This window comes from Orcinus orca, chromosome 21 (genome assembly GCF_937001465.1).
Source record: "Orcinus orca chromosome 21, mOrcOrc1.1, whole genome shotgun sequence".
NCBI lineage: Eukaryota > Metazoa > Chordata > Mammalia > Artiodactyla > Delphinidae > Orcinus > Orcinus orca.
Window position 1 is genome coordinate 7,631,512 of NC_064579.1, and position 18,177 is coordinate 7,649,688.

Sequence of the window (18,177 nt, forward strand, 5' to 3'; positions counted from 1 at the left end):
TACTTGTTTTCTTAACCTTTTCCCATGGAGAGGCAGAACACTTTCTAGAGTGTCTGTAAAAATAATGCAGGCATTTTGAGGAAAAAGATGAACGGTATCCCAGTTATGGTACGGCGGGTATCTCAGAGTATATTAAACTATATCCCAAGGATAGTGGTATGTGTGTGCATTGGAGTGGAGTAGGAATATTTAGAAGATCATCTCAAAAAAAAAAATCATCTCATCTTTGCTTCCATTTGCCTCATTTTAAACTCCTTCTTGAGGACAGAAGGAGAAATTAGGTTCAATATATAGCAGGTATTAGGAAATTGACCTTGATGTGAAGGGCATTCCAGCCCCTGGCTGACTGTGGCAGGAGGTGTGTAGAGGGGATCCTCATTGGCAGTTCAAAGTTCCACTCGTGGAGTATCCTAAAATGTCAATAAAAGACTCTTTATTCATAAATAACTGATATGCAGTAGCTTATGTCTGTACATTTATCTCGAAAAGTCTGTCATCATCCAGTTTTTTTGCAAACTCTACATAAAACATCCAAACCGTCCATTTTTGTTCAATACAATATAACACAGCTGTTTGGCATTACCAAATATATATGTATATATATTTATAGATATGTACATGTGCTGAAAAAGAAGCCAGTGCAGCCTTTTCTAAGAAGTCCATCCAAGTATTTACTGTACAACATTCAGAATTTACATTGATAATACAAGGCACAAAAAGTGTGGTATGAAGCCAAGGCCATGCTTTATTTAAACTCTCTCCTCTGGCTTGTTCACTCCTTCAGCTTCATGTCAAATTAAGTATTCAGTTCTGCTTTTTTTTTTTTTCGGCTTTGAACACATCAAATGAAAGTTGAGAGTGGAATGGGTTTGAGATATGAGTCACTTGAAAGAGCTACCCTCCCCATCCCCGAGACACACACACACACACACACACACTTTCCCAAAATAAAAAGAACAAAATGAAGTCTGTTTTTAAAATTCTTCCATACAGAAATGGAGGTAAACCATTACTTATATATATATATATATATATATATATATATATTTGAGTTTGGGTCAGGAGAATCAGCCAGTTTTCCTCTAACTGCTTATATTTGCAATATTTCTAGGTCGAGACTTACTGGATTGCATGCACCAATTAGATACAATTCTGAAGAATGGGAAATGTTAAGTCAGTCTTTATTCCAATTTAGAAAGAGAGAAAACTGTTTTCCTTACTGGAAAATTAATTCCCACAGATGGAGTGTTTCCCACCTTCTTATAGAGAAGTTTTGAATGGGAGTGGCCAGCATCATCTAGGGCGGGCCTTGGAAGGTGTTTCTGATTGAAATATTTTAGTCACCCTCTGTTAAGGCTTAAATGGAAGCCTCCTGGGAAGGGGTGAATCTCCCTTCAGTATCATCAGAGCTGCTAATGGAGGGATATTAGAATTATTAGATCTATTTCTGATTGCAATATCTGTTCCAGTAATGGGACAGCAGGCATGATATTCTGCTTACAAACTCCCCTCAAATATCATGATTCAATAGAATCACAGTCAAGTTTCTATCCTATATATCCAATTTTAATGGAATTGTATAATTTGTCCATTTTGGATGTAAGTAATGCTTGAGATAGGGAAATACTTTTGGGGTGAGCACAGTTTGAAGCAAAAGGACATTTTCACTGTAATCATGCCTTTTGTAAAATTATTTATCACACATTTCCATTCATGCAAAGAACTACATTACCAAATTTAGTTATGTATTTTCTAATTCAACTTTTTTTGGGGGAGAAAAAAGTACCCCTTGCTGAACTCAATAATAGGGATGGGGGAGGACATTTTTAAGCTTAGGCTTAAACATTGAAGCTTACTGCCTTTTTCATCTTTGGGTTCAGATGGAGGGTGGGTTCTAAGACTTAGAGCTTAGTGTTACTGTCTTAAATCCACCTCGTGAAGACATTCCAAATCCATGATCTTCACAGAAGAAGGAAAAATCAAAGTAGCTGCTTCAAAAACCACAATTATTCTATGTGAGTTAAATTTCCTACTTCAGATCACAGTACTACACACTAGTGACTAACGGCCAGGTCTGATTTCCATCCCCTTTTCTCTTTTGAAAAAAAATCACAGCATACAAATTGTCATCTCGATTTTGTTGATGAGACCGGAGCTGGGGATGTGAAAAGTCCATGGTAGACACTGGCTCTCCTAGAATTACTTTTGCAAAAAACACCACATGCTGTCAACACAGCCAAACAGCTTTATAACTGCAGCTTTTGAAAGAGTTTGGAAAGTAAAAACACAAAATATGCAACACATCTAAGATTAGTAACATTTTCACTTTGTGACATTTGACGAAATACACTTTTGCTTGTAGTTCAGGAAAATTCTATGCAGACGAAACAGTGGAAACGGCGGAAACGGTGGCCATTCAGCGTTTGGCTAAAGCAGCGATTTTGCAAATACAGTGCTATGGTAACTAACACCAGAGGGATAATAAAATGTGTCACTATCTGTAGGACAGTATATTTTGTTCTCCCATTTGCTGTAGATGTCACGCCTAGTCCAGTCAATGGGAGTTACCAAGGATTCAGAACTCTGCAGTGTTTCATGAGGAAACAATGAAAATGAGCCACACAATGGGCTGGAAAAGCACGTTTCTCAGCTCCTTCACGGTTCCTGTGACCTTCAGGGTTCTGGAACAAAGACCCTCGAGAGAACTTCACCTTCAACACATCTGACTCAACACCTTTACAGAGGGACTAAGAAATTGAAGAGAAAATGGCCAAAAAGGAAAACCAAAAGCACATCAAAAGATTCTGTAATGTTTTGAAATTCACAGGTAGATTGGCCAGACGTTTGGCAAGTGGAGAATACCATCTTCAACCAACTATCTTTTTAATATTCTGCCTTTGCTTATCAATCCAGATGTTGAGAATTTCTATCAAGGGAAACAGCTGCAATAAATCCAGAACTTTTAATCCAAAGAGAACCCTGTTTTAGTGATTGGATTTCATATCCTCTCTCAAAGTCAACTGAAAGGAAAATGACAAGGGGTGTGGCAAAGGAGAACACCTGCAGCTGAAGATAAAAATAACAAAACAAGAGAGAGAAGTTCCCCTCCTTAAGGAGAACTGTGTCAATTCCTATTCATATCTTACAAAAAGACCCTTAAAATTTTTGTGGCAGTACATCTGAATTTTATGAGACTTCCTGCACCGGTAAGGGAAGTTTGCCTTTAAATCCATAGAGTGAGCTTCCTTTTGGCGTAAAGGAGTTTTAATGTAAACTAGGAGGACTGCACAAGCGACACTGTAAAAACTATAAATTAACTTTAGAGACTGCAGTCTGGTTAAGCTGGGAAGTGCAACATTTTGGTGGCATCCTTTTAAGTCATGTTTAAAGCAGGACTATTAGACTTAAATGCTTCTGAGGATTGAAAGATTTGGCATTAAGTGGGCTATTCTGTAAAAATTTGAAGTAACCTACCAAGTATGAAAGACCACCTTTAATTTCTTTTTTCATTTTGCACTAGGACAATAAGACTTCGAAAGTAAGCGCTTGGGCTGATGAGTAAGTAAATCTCTTTCAAGAGAGGCATTTGTGTTGTGATATGAAAATATTAAAATTGAACCAGGGTTTAGGTTACAGTGAGTTCAAGTTCAAGTGCCAGCTAAGTCTATCTGATCTGCAGTTTCATGCTCCCTGCCCCCCGCCCCCGCATACACACACACACACACACACACACACCTTGGTCTGTAAATCTCAAAAACATGGGTTCTCTTTGGAATCCTTTTGTAAAATACTGCATAATCCTTACATGCAATGGCCATAGAATCTCAAACTGTAGAAAACCTACAGAAATCCTACGTATGGTCCTAGCAGAAATAAGTAGGAGAAATGTAAAGAGGAAACAATGGACTGAAAGATGGATTTGAACCTTGGGCTGAAATCCGAGATGAATCACGTTCCTATGCTTCCTTTATCACTCAGAGTGATATGGTGATCAAGTGCATTTATTTATAAAACCCAGGCCAAAAAGAAAAGAAAAGAATAAACACATGGGAGGAAATTCTAGACAGTCAGGGATTGATAATAAATTCTTATCTTAAAATAATCTAGATAGAATCTAGGGGAAACTTTAACATTTTTCATCTGTTTTAAAATATTAAAAATATATCAAAAATCTAAAAAAGATCTGTGTGGATTCACAGAATAGATAAAAACAATTATAAGGCCAATTAGAAGGGAAGAGGAAAAAAGGATAGGATGTTTAAAACAAAAATCCTCCAAGATGGACAACAACATATGCTCTACACTGTACTTTCTATAAGTTCCTATTCATTATAACAGTTTAATGCAGATTCTTTCTGCATACCACCCATGCCAATCAACCCTCTGGTTTATTTTGGGTGGATGACCATCTACTTCCACTTCTAGCTCAGAAATTATATCCCATCATTATGTTAGATGATTAACACTTTGATGCTTTCTGTCTTTTGCTCCCTAGAAGGAATAAACAAGTTGAGTATACTAGCAAAAAGGGTATTTTCCTGATCTAGTTATGGTATTTTGAAAATATGCTCAACAGTTCTTAGAGGACTTGTTTGTTCTGTATAATATGCCTTTGGTTCCTGAGAAAAGCAAGATGCTTTTTGAATTTCATGCAGCAAAGCCTTCCATCGATTACAGGGGACCTTCTATACCACACATTCATTAGAGAGAATGGCCAACACATTCAAGAGTTACTTCTTCAATGCCTTACCCAGGATATCATAAATTCAACCTATTTTAAGTCTTTTTCACTTAGGTGGAGATTCACAACATTTTTTTAAACATGGGATCTACAAAAACATTGTTTCAAAAGTGGATCACATCCCTACTGCCAAGTACTCCCTACCTCCCCCATTCCCTGACTGTATTTATTCTAATGGGGCCAACCTCTAAGTAGCTAATCAACCTTGTGGTTAATCAAGGTCCTTGACTTTGGTTGTCCTGATTCTGGACAGCTAATTAAAACATCCACCAGAAGATATTCAGGAGTAAATCTGTTCATCTGTAGTCTACCAGGACATCCTGTCAAAAATGATTAAATAGGATAAAAGATGGAGTGAAGTGTTAAGATGGGGGTTGTGTATTATCTGCAGATTTCAATTCTCCACAGTATCACTGCCTCTCATTTAAAATGTAAAACAATATATTAATGGTCCTGGAAAGAAAGCATGCTTGGTGAGGTTGAATTATCAGAGCTTGAAGACTCCTTGAACAATGCATTTGGTTTCTCAGACATTGTGGTAGAGGTATCCCTCAGGTCTATGTACTCGGATATCATTTAGAGCAAAGACCATCGGCTAATTTCCCAAGAGGCAAAAGGAGGATGACCTATAGCCCCATGGAGAGATTCTGTGATAACATAGTACCAAAAGGCTAGAAAAATTCAAGAACTGGATTGTGAAGGACAGTAAACCCCCTAATCCCTTCGTAACAACTGCGCTGGGGAACTAAATCAACATCTGCATCCTAGAATAACAGCTTATTTGAGGCCTAAGGCATCTGCAGTTCATGTTTCCTTGGACCTGATTTGACCTCCCTTGTCTCTAAATCTGTATGATAAGCTGTGTTCTGATAGCTTTTGCAATTTGAGTGGCTTAGCTGGGAATAGAGATGGTCCTGCTTTGAGTTAGAAAATAAGAAATTTCCATATTGAAAAGTCTATGCTCCTTGAAACTTTCCCCCTAGTGTAATTCATAAGGAAGGGGAAGAAAGAATGTGGATAGATTTGGTCCTTGGAGAAAATGAAGGAGGGGTAGGTACGCTGCTAGAGCTAGCTTGTGGTCTCTCTACCTCTTGATCTTGTTTCCATTAAGTGGCTAGGATAGATAGGGAATTGGTGCTGGTGTGGTGTACTCGGATTCGAAATTCTAAATGCCCTCCTTGACGTTGTTGAAGTCCTACAGATGGGTTGGCAACCGTGTTTCACTTCTAAAAGCCAGTTGACAATGATTGCTGGCATCCCGGATGCCAGTTGGTAGAAAACTCAGACAATCTGGTGCCAGAATCAGCTGGTACTTTGGGGCACATCATTAAAAATCTGTTGCAAAACATGCACTTATTGAAGCTCTGCCTTCCCAGCTTTGCTGTAGCTCATCTTTTCCCACAGTTACTTTTATCTAGATACGCCCTCGCTTTTATCCTTGCCACTCCAAATCTGAGAAGTTCCTCAACTGTGAACCTGAGTGTGGCTTCAGAGGAGACACATATATTTAAGAGAGCTTGTACTTTTCCCTATGAACATATTTTACCTATATAAAATGCAATTTCTTCAATCAGGGATGCTCACTGATTGTAAATGAAGGCTGAATTCCCCAAGTGCCACTGGGCAGAAACCGCCTCTTTCTTCCCCCTGTAAAGCAAATGTCCCGAAGTTGGCCATCACTCTCTCATGAGAGGAAGTGGACTAGAGTCCATTTTGCCTGCTGTAGCTGAAGTCGGCTTCATCCAGCTGGGATTCCTTAATGTTCGAGAGTTTCGTGTGTGTCCTCCCAATCTCTTCAAGGGCACAGGCCAGGGAGTCAAGGTCACCATCGTGCTGATGACGAGCTTCCCACAGGTTCAGAATGACAGCAGACGGGCTACTTTGTGTAGCAAAATAAGATAAATTCCTGGACAGAGAGTTAAATAAATGAAATGACAAAAATAGAAATAAAGGAACAAATACAAATCACTATAAGGGAATTAAAAATGAATTGGAACAGATATTATTAAAATAGGAATAAAGAGCTCCACGAACGCAGGTCTGGGGACAGTCCAGTTTGTATCCCAACGCTAAACTGAAACTGTACTTTGGAGGGTTACCAATGACCTTCTTAATCCTCCATGTCTTTTTTAGTCCTCACTTTCCTTGAGTTGTGTGTGTTTACATGTACGTGTGTTTCTCTCTTGAACACCCTCTTGCAAAGCTCTACTTCATTAGCTTATGTGATGATATAACTCATTCCTTTTTTTTTTTCCAAAATATCTGACCCCTCTTTATGTCTCTCATGGTAAACCTAAGGGCTGAGAAAATTTTATCTGTGTCTTCTTGGGTTCGTATACTAAATGGAGTACTTATCAGCTCCAAGTGGACAGTGTCTAAGTCGGCATCTCCTGTTTTATAGGTTAATAATGAGCTAGTCACAGATCTCTGAACGACCTTGGGACTGCTCCAGTTAGAGATAGCTTTCCACTTCCTCAGACTCGGGGCATCAGGAATCCATTGGCCTCCATTCTAACTATAACAAATGTCCCAGTAATTACAACCATCCTTCTAATCTCTCACACTAGGACATTTATTTCTGAGTCTTCTCTTTGTTTCTTTTTGACAAACTCATCAGCTTCACTCTTCCTCTCCATTCATACTATTTGTATTTAATTTATGCTCTATCATTTTACGACTAAATTCTAGCAGAAGCCTTAGGGCTCTTTATTTCTCCAGACTCTCTACTATACCTTGCATTCTATTTCATAAATCATCATATCTACTCCACTTGTTTTCAGTGCCTGCCTTGGTCTGGCACCAAACTAGCTCTGGTAATATATATATATTTTCCCTCAATATTCTTTTCTCCTTTGAGCCATTAACACTGACTTAGGTAATACTTTGTTCTTGCTTTCATCTAGTGTATTCTGTTCACTAGGAAATGCCCACTTTCCCTCTTTCCCCTCTGTTTATCAAGATCCTATACTCCTACAATGCCTGGATTGTAGATAATTCTCATGTCCTCTCAAAGTAATTTATTTCTTTTCTCAACTCTTTTTACGCTTCTGCTTAAATTTTCATGTGAGTAAAATGCTTATATATTCCATGTGTGTGACCTCTGCCTTCTCAGTGTGATTGCAGACACCTGAAAGAGAAGGGTCATAGCTAATCATTTTCTGATTCTACAACAGCACTTATAATACTATGACAGGTATTCCATATCCGTCAACTGAGTAGTTGATTGCTAGGAGCTTGTTTCAGATGATATGGGATCTTCAGTGAAAACAAGTGATAACGCTTTGGACAATAACTTTGCTCTGATGAAGACTGAGACAACACAAAGGATTAAAAGGTCACAGCTTTTCACAGGTACTTTTGCAGCAGGGATAGAAATGTCACCTCTGGTAAAATTCTGATGAGTTGAAAAGATTTTCCAGATTCAACCAAGAATTGCCCATTTTGAGGATGGTACAACTTTGTATCACCAGACTCGGCATATAATCACAAAGCAGACTCATGTAGCCAAGAGCAAGTGGAAGAGAAAACAAGCTTTTAAGGGCACGTTATCATTCACAAGCAACATACACACATAGTAATTCTGAGTGAATAAAGTGCTATTTTATTCAAAGGTCTTACGACACTACTTAAAGCTAGTTGGTTGCCAGATAGCACAAATATCAGGGTATGATATATGCTTTCCACTGCATCTGAATCTTTAATTGAGAGAGGGAGAAGGCCAGCTTAAAATGATTCTCTCCAGTTTCTTTTCCTTTTATCTTTCCTTCCTTCTCCCCTTCGCCGCCCTCTCCATAGCTGGCCTTCGAATCAAATACAGTTATTTATTTCTCCACTAATAGAAATGGCAAAGCAAATGTTGCTTCTGTAGTTGAAGGGATCCTCGTTCCTTTTATTCAAAACGTTGTTTTGAATACTGCCACTTCCTTTTAGCTGTAGGGAGCTGTTTTGGGGGGAAGTTGCTGTATCTCCTGGTCTGTAAATAGATTGGTGCACCCCAACCAATGTGCAGGCAGAATACAAACGGGAGGAATAGCTGAGAAAGAGGCAAAAACTGAGAGGCTGTGTGAGCGGATTCTGGGTGGGCTGTGTGATAATGTCTTTCCATGTAATTTATGAGAATAGACCATGGACACACATTGTTTCCTGGAGTGGGGAAATAATTCTTTATGCTCTCCATTGTCATTTCAAAAGAAAAATAATGCTGGCAAGCACAACAAAAAGAAGCACAGATTTCTCATAGTATTGAAGGTTTATATTTTGTATTTCCTACTGAACCACAATGGACTAGTGACTGTTGGAGTGACTAGATCCTTGTGATCCTGTTAACCCCAAAGCTACCCTTTATTCTATACCAGGGGTTGACAGACTATTTCTGTAAAGTTCCAGACAGCAAGTATTTTTGACCGTAGGGGCCACATCTGGTCTCTGTAGCAGCTACTCAACTTTGCCATGGTAGTGTGAAATGGCCATAGACAATACATAAGTGAATGTGCATGTCTGTGTTCCAATAAAACTTTATTTAGAGACACTGAAATTTGAATGTCATACACTTTTCACATGTCACACCATATATATCACTCTTGTTTTGTTTATCCTCCTGAAACCGTTCTAGCTCTGGGGCTATAGAAAAGCAGGTGTTGGGCCAGATTTAGCACCTAGGTCATGGTGCTGACCACGTTCCATGTCGTCTTATAGCCCAAACTAGATTTCCAGACATACTAGCAATTTCAGAGAAGATGAGATTGAACTTTCATTTTGTGCTGCATCTGAAAATAAGCACCTAGAGGGTGAACGTTGCTGGGTCCTCAAGCTACATGTCCTGCCCCAAGCACTCTGAGACCTTTATCCTTGGTATCATTTGGGGAGCTTTGACATTTCAGGACATGAGAAGAAGATCTGGGCATGAAAATGCAAAAACAAAACTTGAGGAGAGGCATACAGACTATGTTTTGGAGGTTGTGATGAATCCTTGTCCCAACATGCTATTCAAAATATTCATGAATCCAGTTGCAGTGTGAAGGTGTTTTAAGTGCACCTGCCTAGAAGAAGAAGAGAAGAGCTGGAGGATGACTCTTGCCAGCCACTTGGTTCTGAGAAGTCCTGCAAACGCCCTGATTTGTAGACTAGGCACCCAGGCCAACAGGAAGCTAAATGATCAAAGAGGCAGAAATAGAACTCTCCCTTGGCATGGTTCTCTGAACATACTGTAGCAAGTGAAATGTGCTCCCCAAAGCATGTTCCAGATTGATGCTCTGAATTTATACAAGTACACTCGGCAACACACACAAATCCCAAATTCCACTTAATGTTAGTAAATACGCGTAGGAGCATATCAGCCTTATTAAAAATGATTCAGTCAGCTTTGTGATAAACAGACATCCTATCAAACTACACTTACTTGTCTACACCAGAAGAATTAATAGACAAAAGACACTAAAGTGCTAATGCTATAGGCTATTTCTCAAACACAGTTGGGTTATTTTACTGCTTACATGTGTGCAAATGCATTATGATTTTTTTGAAAATTGGCATACCCACTCCATACCTCCCTTTTGAAATTATTTTGGTTCTCTCCATACCTCCCTTTTGAAATTATTTTGATCCCAATCTGTGTGACCCATTTCTCTTCATAATAATGCTGGTGCATTTGGACACCAGCAGGTAAATGCATCCACAATTCAGGGAACATTGTTAATACTAGAAAGTAGAATTCATAGCAATAGTTGATTTCCTGAGTCTTTGATTATTTTTTTTTTTTTGAAATGAATAAAGAACATTTGGCAAAAGCAGTCATCTTGAAATTCCGGTGGATGGCTCAAAACAAAACAATTTTTTCCTTTCTCTTTGGAAAATGTTTAAAGAAGTAAATGTTTATTATGCTTGCCTTAGACGCTTCATATTGTTACTTCTTTATGCACTGAATCTTTTGTCATAGCCTTTTCAAATTCTGATCGACTGAGGTAATTCTGAAAAATAAGATTTATTTTTTTGTGGTTCATAAAGGTGCTGCATACTGTGTACATAAGATTATTTACTCTCTAAATTTAAAGAATTTACTTTAGAATCATCCTGTGTCTTCAGTTTATTTGTCCTAAGTCCTGCAGACTCAGTGACTCCATCTTTTTCTTTGGAACTCTCACTGAAAAAGTCCAGATGAACTAAAAAACCACATGCTAAGACCGCTGAATAGATTTATCCATGTAAATTCACTGAGTAGTAATAGTTAATTAAGTTTAATTTCGTTTTGTTGAGCCTACATGCTTTCTATTCACCTGAGCCCCTGAGGAGTTGTTTTATTACTATGATTAATTTCTTCTTTCTGAGACTTCCTTATCTGCGCTGTCCCCCAGCCCAATTAAAATTCCATTCTTTTATGTGGAAGCCAGGGCAGAATTGGGAACATGAATCTTTAGCAATTTCACTAGCTAGACAGAGGCCAACTTATAATGGTGTATATGGGTCAACCACCAAATTTTTATACAGAATCTCAGTTTTCAAAATACATCTTCAAATGAATGACCACATTAAACTAATAACGAAAATTAGGTTATTTCGAGAATTTCTGGAAGTAGTTATTGTGCCATCTGTTTTCTTTTTTGGGTACAAAGAGGACGAGAGAATTGAGGACCATGATAAAATGCTGCCATATAAGTCTTTATATACTGTTGAAGTGCAGGGCTCATTTTATGGAAAGGAAAGGTGTCTAGGTGTCCCGTGTGAATTGAAAGATACCACCCTTTCTTTAGTACTTGAAAGCAGTATTCAAATACAAATGTCTTAGGGAATAGTAACATCTAAATCCTCAGTCAGTTAACGAAAAGATTAGATAACGGTAACAGGACGGGGCACAGGTCTGAGACTCTGTCTGAGCCCTGGGGATATGCACGCAGGAAGAGCTACCAAGGGCACGTGCGAGCTTAAAGCTGGAGTCTGCCTGCTTAGGGTCTTAGTTCTGTCTGACTATGTGTGGCCTATAAGGGACTCCCTTTCATTCTGAATTCCAGATAACAAAGCTTTTATCTTAGTTACTCAGAGCCATGCTACCAGGGGGCTGACATGCCTATTTGAAAGCTGTAAGCTCTTCTTTGTAACTAATGGTGAGAATGAATTTCCTCTGTAATAAAACCTAGCAGGGGACCACATCTGCACTGCAGCCTAACATCCTTAGCACAAGAAGACGCCTCATCCCAGGTACATGCCATACTTTCATGCAGAATTTAGGATGTCACCCAGCACTTCCAAGTACAAGGGAGCACTTGCACCTGTAACATTCAGGCAGCAAGTATGTTTCTATTCTATAAGCTGTTGCCATTTATATCTAAGTCAACTTTTTTTTTTTAAAAAAAAAAGCATATTTGAAAAATATCTTCCTGGTAGGTTGGCAGCATAGAAAGTGAAAACTAAGTTAAACTGCCTATAATAAATTGGGAGACATCATTACAAGAACGGTGCATAGTCCTACTGTATAGTACCAAATAGGGAACTGAAACATAGTCATAATGAAAAAAAAATTAATATCCCCGCTATCATCGTAATTGTCTCATTTAATGAAAGCCTCTTATGTGACCAAAACCAACCCTCCCTATGGTTCTTTAAATGCAAATAGAAGAGAAAAGCCATTTATACTGGACAGTGGTAACTGGACCACAGCATAAGCATTTGGTCCATTCCTCAAGCTTTCATCCCCAAACTTCATCCTCACTGGGTACTCAACAAACAGCAGAGAGCAGCTTTCAGGATAAAGCAAGTCTGTTTCATTTCCTAAAGATTAAGCAAAAGATGCTTGCCATTATGTCACCTCTGCCTATTGCCCCCTGTGCCTTCAAGTGAAAGGAAGCTGGTATGGGAAACCCAAAAGGAAAAGATACAGGCAGTTGAAAACAGGCTGAGTTCCACTCTGCCGTGCCCCAAAGGTGGTACATTAATTCTTTTGGACCAATGAATTTGGCAATAAAATTCCCCTCATAGTTCTTCCTTTTGCCTATTTCATTATCTGGCTCCTGAAAGGGACCAGCAAGGATTCTTCCTTCTTTGGAAAATGTATGTTAGCCCTGGAGCCTTCAGAACCCGCTGTGGGTTTCCAAACAGGAATGAAACCAGTTGTAGACTCTCGTTTTCAATTCTCCAGTTTCATTCCTGATAAGGCTCTGACAGTTTCTCATATTTGGCAACGAAAGGCAATGAAAACTGCAAAATCAAAGCTCAACTTTTCTTTGAATTGGGATATAGCATAGAAAAATACGTCTCCTGTAATGTTCCTCTTCAATAACGTTGAGACATTTTCAAGAATCCTGAGGGTAAAGGAGAATGACCACTATTTGTTCCAAGACAAAAGACCAGAGTGCTAATCCTGAAGGGGGAAAGGGAGAAATATTGATATCTTTCGTTTTGCAAAATACTCAGTGTGTTTCAATAAAACCTCACTATATAATCGCAAAGAAATAGTTAAGCACTTTATCAAAGGACTCTCTAATGAATTAGGCAAAATCCTTCCCATAATTTCATTTTCTCAAATTATGAAAACATCACATCCGGGGATTGTGACTTTGTCAGCTTTTCCAGGTCTCTTTGAGACAGACCCGTGAAGGGGATTATTTTGGCTATAAAGGGGCTTGGGCATGTCCATCTTATCTGAAAACTACATTAGCTTAAAGGAGGGAAACCTAGTCCTTCAAAGACCAATGCAAACTTGCCCCTTGTCACCAGCCCTGCAGCTTAGAGTGGGAGCGCGACTTTGGTTCTCTTGGAGGGATACAAACAGCTTCTCTCCCTTATTGCCTTTAGGAGAAACACCTGCCACTTATAAACTATATACAGTTTATTCATGGCCAAACTGGCCCTAGGCTGTCTTCAGATTCATATTAGTAGGCAGTTTCATGAGTCCCTAACTTAAGTGGAATGAAGCCTGAACACCCACCACTTGGCTGTGTTGGGTCCCTCTGGCTTCACACTGAGGGCTCTTCAAATCCAGACTCTGCACAAGTCCATTGGGCCAGAACCAGAAAATCTGATTTGAGCTTTATCATATTTTGCCTCCAAGGATCTGTGTGATGAATGCTATCTTCCTGTGCATTAATTCTCCTTAGAAGAGTCATGAATATTGATTTTTGGAAATGGCAGCCTCACATCCATTTTTATTATTTAAAGGTTAGGATGTGTTTTCTAGCCTCTAGTCTGCAGAGCCCAGACAGCTTCATTTGGTGTAATCCTAGCAAATCCCAAAACACAAGAGTGAAAATATCTAGTCTCACGGGTCCCTGGGTGACCACCCTTGGCGGTCTGCCTGTGAAGCAGGCATTCTGTATATATTTTGTAATCACTTTCTCTCACTTTTTTCCTCCTCCTTCCTTCACCCCAAAAGAAAGCTGGCCCCGGGACTTCCACTTCTAGTGAATTCTCAAGAGTTACCCAGACAGATGAATAAACTGTCTTGCAACCTTCCTCTGTCCTTTCCCACTGCCCTCTGGCCATTCACTGTTCCTGTGTATCCAATTAAGAGGGTGGACAGAGGGAATGAAAGGATTTGACCTCAACTGAGAAGATTCTGCTTCTCATTAGAGGCCCTGTTAAAAGATTTGGTGGAAAAACAAGTTACTGCAGCACTGCTGATGAGCCATGAAGTTTGAGAAATTTCATTTGCTCATGATTTCTCTAGCATCACCCAAAAACATTAACATCCAAAATACATTTGAACTGTTTTACCCAACTGACCAATAATAACTAGGTTTCTCTGGCAGTGCTTACGCAGTTTCAAACAAGCGTACTATTATGAGAAACTGTTAATAAGGTGTGGTTCATCTGCTCCTTTCCATCTTGGAATCCTTTCTTCCATTTTGGTCACTTCCCTTCTCATCCTCTTGTATCTCATGCACTTTATCCAGCATCTGTTCCCACGGCAACTTGGTCAAGCTGGCTATGTTTTCACAAGGGTTTCTGGAATATGAAAATCGTGAGGCCTTAAAGAAGAAAGATTCAATAGTAGAATTTCAGGTGCCGAAGGATAGGAACCCTCCACAGTGTCAGCCATGTAACCTGCTCTCTTTTGAGACCAACTTGCAAAATCCTTTGACACTTAATTCAGTTCTATTAGGAGGCAAGTTTTTTGTTTGTTTGTTTATTTGTTTTGTGGTACGCGGGCCTCTCACCGTCGTGGCCTCTCCCGTTGCGGAGCACAGGCTCCGGACGTGCAGGCTCAGCGGCCATGGCTCACGGGCCCAGCCGCTCCATGGCATGTGGGATCCTCCCGGGCCGGGGCACGAACCCGTGTCCCCTGCATCGGCAGGCGGACTCCCAACCACTGCGCCACCAGGGAAGCCCCAGGAGGCAAGTTTTTAAGGTCAAGTATACTATCCAAAGAAAAAGTTCATGTCATTCATTCAAGACAAATTTCTTGAATTTCCCCGAACTAGACAGTACTATCTAGGTATGTCTAACTGTAATTAAAAAATAAAAAAGTATCATAAAAATACAAAGTGCTATGGAAGTTTAGATATGGAAGATTACTTCTAGCTGAAGCAGTTAGTTTCTGATATTATTTAATTTGTTTAGTTCTCAGCAAAGCTCCCCACCATCTACTCCTACACGATCAACTCTTTATTAGTCCCACCTACCTACCAATCACCTGTGACCAAGAGCATTGAAGAGGAGAGTTATTGCAGCTGGATCTGTAGAATAAGTGTGCAATCTCAGCTCTAAAATGCAGCAAGCATGGACTCTGAGTAATCGTCAGTTTGCCCACAGAAACTGTAATTGCAACTGTTAACTATGACATTCTTTGCTAGGCTGTGTGGCTTATTTATCATAATCGATATGCCAGGCAAGTTGCAGAGCCACCTGCGTTGCTGCCTTAAGTGCACCCACTGACATGTCTCACATTCTAAGCCTTTAACTTCCTATTTCATGTATCTTCTCTCCTATTCAGATCTAAGTAGAAACTTGTTAGGCAAAAAGGCAAATTATCATCAGTGACATTTGCATTTACCGAAAGGAGAACATTTCCACTGGCAACACGATAACAGTGAATGTTTCCTTCCACTCCCTTTGAAAGTGCTTCCTTCATGGTTTGAGGGCTGTTGCTTTACTAGCTTTTCACTTTTGGAAATTGAAGGGAAGGGGAGAGTAAAGGTAAAGGTAAAGGTAAAGGTGCTGTCACAAGATCACGGTAGGTGAATTCCCTAATAGCAGACCGACTCTGTGCTTTGTGATCATCTTTCTCTCGTGATCCCAGGGTTGATGAAATCTCAAGCTATCCAACAGCTTTCTTACCCAATAATACCGGCATATTGACAACGTCAGATTTCTGTGTTTTAACACACATTAATGATCACATTAGTGACTGATGATTATGTAGTATAATAAGTACGATATTATTTGTAGCCCTAAGAGAGCAAGCCCAGTGATTTGGGATTACACAATAAGTTGTGACAATTTAATTTAAAATCTCCTTCATCTCTGTCCCGTATGTTTCTTCCCATGTAGGAGAAGATACATTTCTGCTACAGTAGTGGAAACGTTTAATGAACTTGACAATTTCTGCAAAATGAGAATGGGGATTAGCTGACATGGTGCGAGGTGATTTTCCATCATCTTTCTCTTTTGGCTTCTCTGACTATCTTCGTGGCCATCTCTGCCGGAACAACACCAGCTTGCAGAAAGGGGCCTTATCTTGTGCCTTAGCTTAGCCGCAGGTGTAACTCTAACTGCAGCAATAGGTCCTATGAAAGTTTTACTAAATGAGAGCAGACTCGTTTAGATGAGGGGTCAGCAGACTATGTACTGTAGGCCAAATACATTGCTTCCTTTTGTAAATAATGTTTATTGGCACACAGCCCCGCCTGTTTAGATATTTCCTGGGGCTGCTCTCACACCGCAGAAGCAGAGTTGAATAATTGCTGAGTAGTTGCAATAGATCATATATGGCCTAAACTATTTACCGTCTCTGGTTCTTTAACAGAAAGAAGCCTGCTAACCCCTAGTTTGAATCGTTCTCACTCCATAATGAGTTTCCTATTGGAGAGTTAAGCTAGAGAGTAAAGAGGAAGGAAATGCCATTCACTGAAGGTGAATATGGTAACTAAGTAAGGGTTAAAGATGAAACCTTATTTAAATACAAAGATTCTGTGCATTCATGCTATTCTAACTTGCTGTTAATTGTGAACATTTCAAAGGGACTAACTAACATTTATTTAAAATGGACATTTTCTTAGAACCATGTTAGAAACTTTCCATAAAGTAGGTTGTTTGAATTTTGTATACTAAGGACGTTTAGGCTTTCCTGGAGAGAGGGGTCTTAGGGAGAAACAAAAGCAAGCAAAAGCAAACAGGCACATCCAATGGTTGCCTTTTTTGACCCCCGACATTGGAGGGGACAAGCGTGCTCCTGTGTAGCTATTTACTGCTCGTTAGAGCCCGGACACAAAAGGATGCTAACCTTAGTCTCCCAGTTTGAAATGCGTTTTCCCTACTGTGCAAGGTCAGAAACTGATGGCTTTGGAGGCAGCCTGTGTAGTTCTCGTATGTTTACTGGAAGTGGAGAATAAGATGAACAAGGCAGGAACGTGCACACGCTTCTTTAGCAAATGAAGGCCAGCAGCCATGAGTAGGTAGATACTTTGTGGCAATTACTTTCTTGCAAGTGGTGAATTAAAAATCATAAACTCTTATTGCCAGACTGGATTAGAGAGTTAACGTAGTTTGAATTCTATGAATTGCATCTGTAGAAAAAGTAACATAGGGATGGTAAGTGATGTGTTTGGGCAGACTGGTATTAGCTGTAGAACCAGAACAGAGCTTCTGAGTTCCTGCCCAATGTTCACTTTCCTTTCTGTAGACCAAATTCTGTCCTCTGGCTTAGTTTTTCATTCTTGTCCCCAGGTTGATCAGAAAGCGAACCTGACATAGTCATGGTGTTCATAGGTTATACATGACACATCTCATCCTTTATCAAAGCTGCTGGGAAAAATTCAACCGAATTTTTTTCCCCTATACCCTCAGACATTTTTGTATTCTCTCATTTTCACTACCTGCCTTTTCCAAGAATGTGTTCTTTTTGGGCCTGCCTGTCTGTAAATTCCATTTTCTCTTACAGCCATGCCTTCTCTCTTGATTTTCCTCTCTGAGTCTGACTGCTTTCTAGTTGGGCCCTTCGTTCTCGGCTTCCGGATCCCTTTTGAAACAGGGAGCAGCCCTCTATCCTTTCTTGGCAGACATCTACCTTCCTTTCAGAGAAGAAAGAGTCAGGTAGGATGTCTGTGAAAACAAAGAACAAAAAAAATGGAAATGACAGAGTAAGCCAAACAGTGAGAAAACTAAGGTTTTGTCTCAAAAGACATAAAAAGTACCAAAGGAAAGGGAAGGAAAAGGGTGCTGGGAAAACTTGTCTCTTTTCATTCTGGGGTTTGCGGGGTGGGTTAGTGAGAGAGGAGATCCTATTTGTC

General features: G+C 39.7%; 1 protein-coding gene across 1 annotated transcript in view; it reads right to left on the minus strand.

Annotated features, from left to right (window-relative positions):
- Positions 1 to 757: 757 nt before the first annotated feature.
- UNC5D (unc-5 netrin receptor D) overlaps positions 758 to 18,177 on the minus strand; it is a 276,418-nt gene continuing 258,998 nt past the window's right edge. The window contains exon 18 of the mRNA XM_049704290.1: positions 758 to 6,647. Coding sequence (XP_049560247.1) covers positions 6,443 to 6,647 — 205 coding nt within the window. The 3' untranslated portion in view covers positions 758 to 6,442. The remainder of the gene's footprint in view (positions 6,648 to 18,177) is intronic.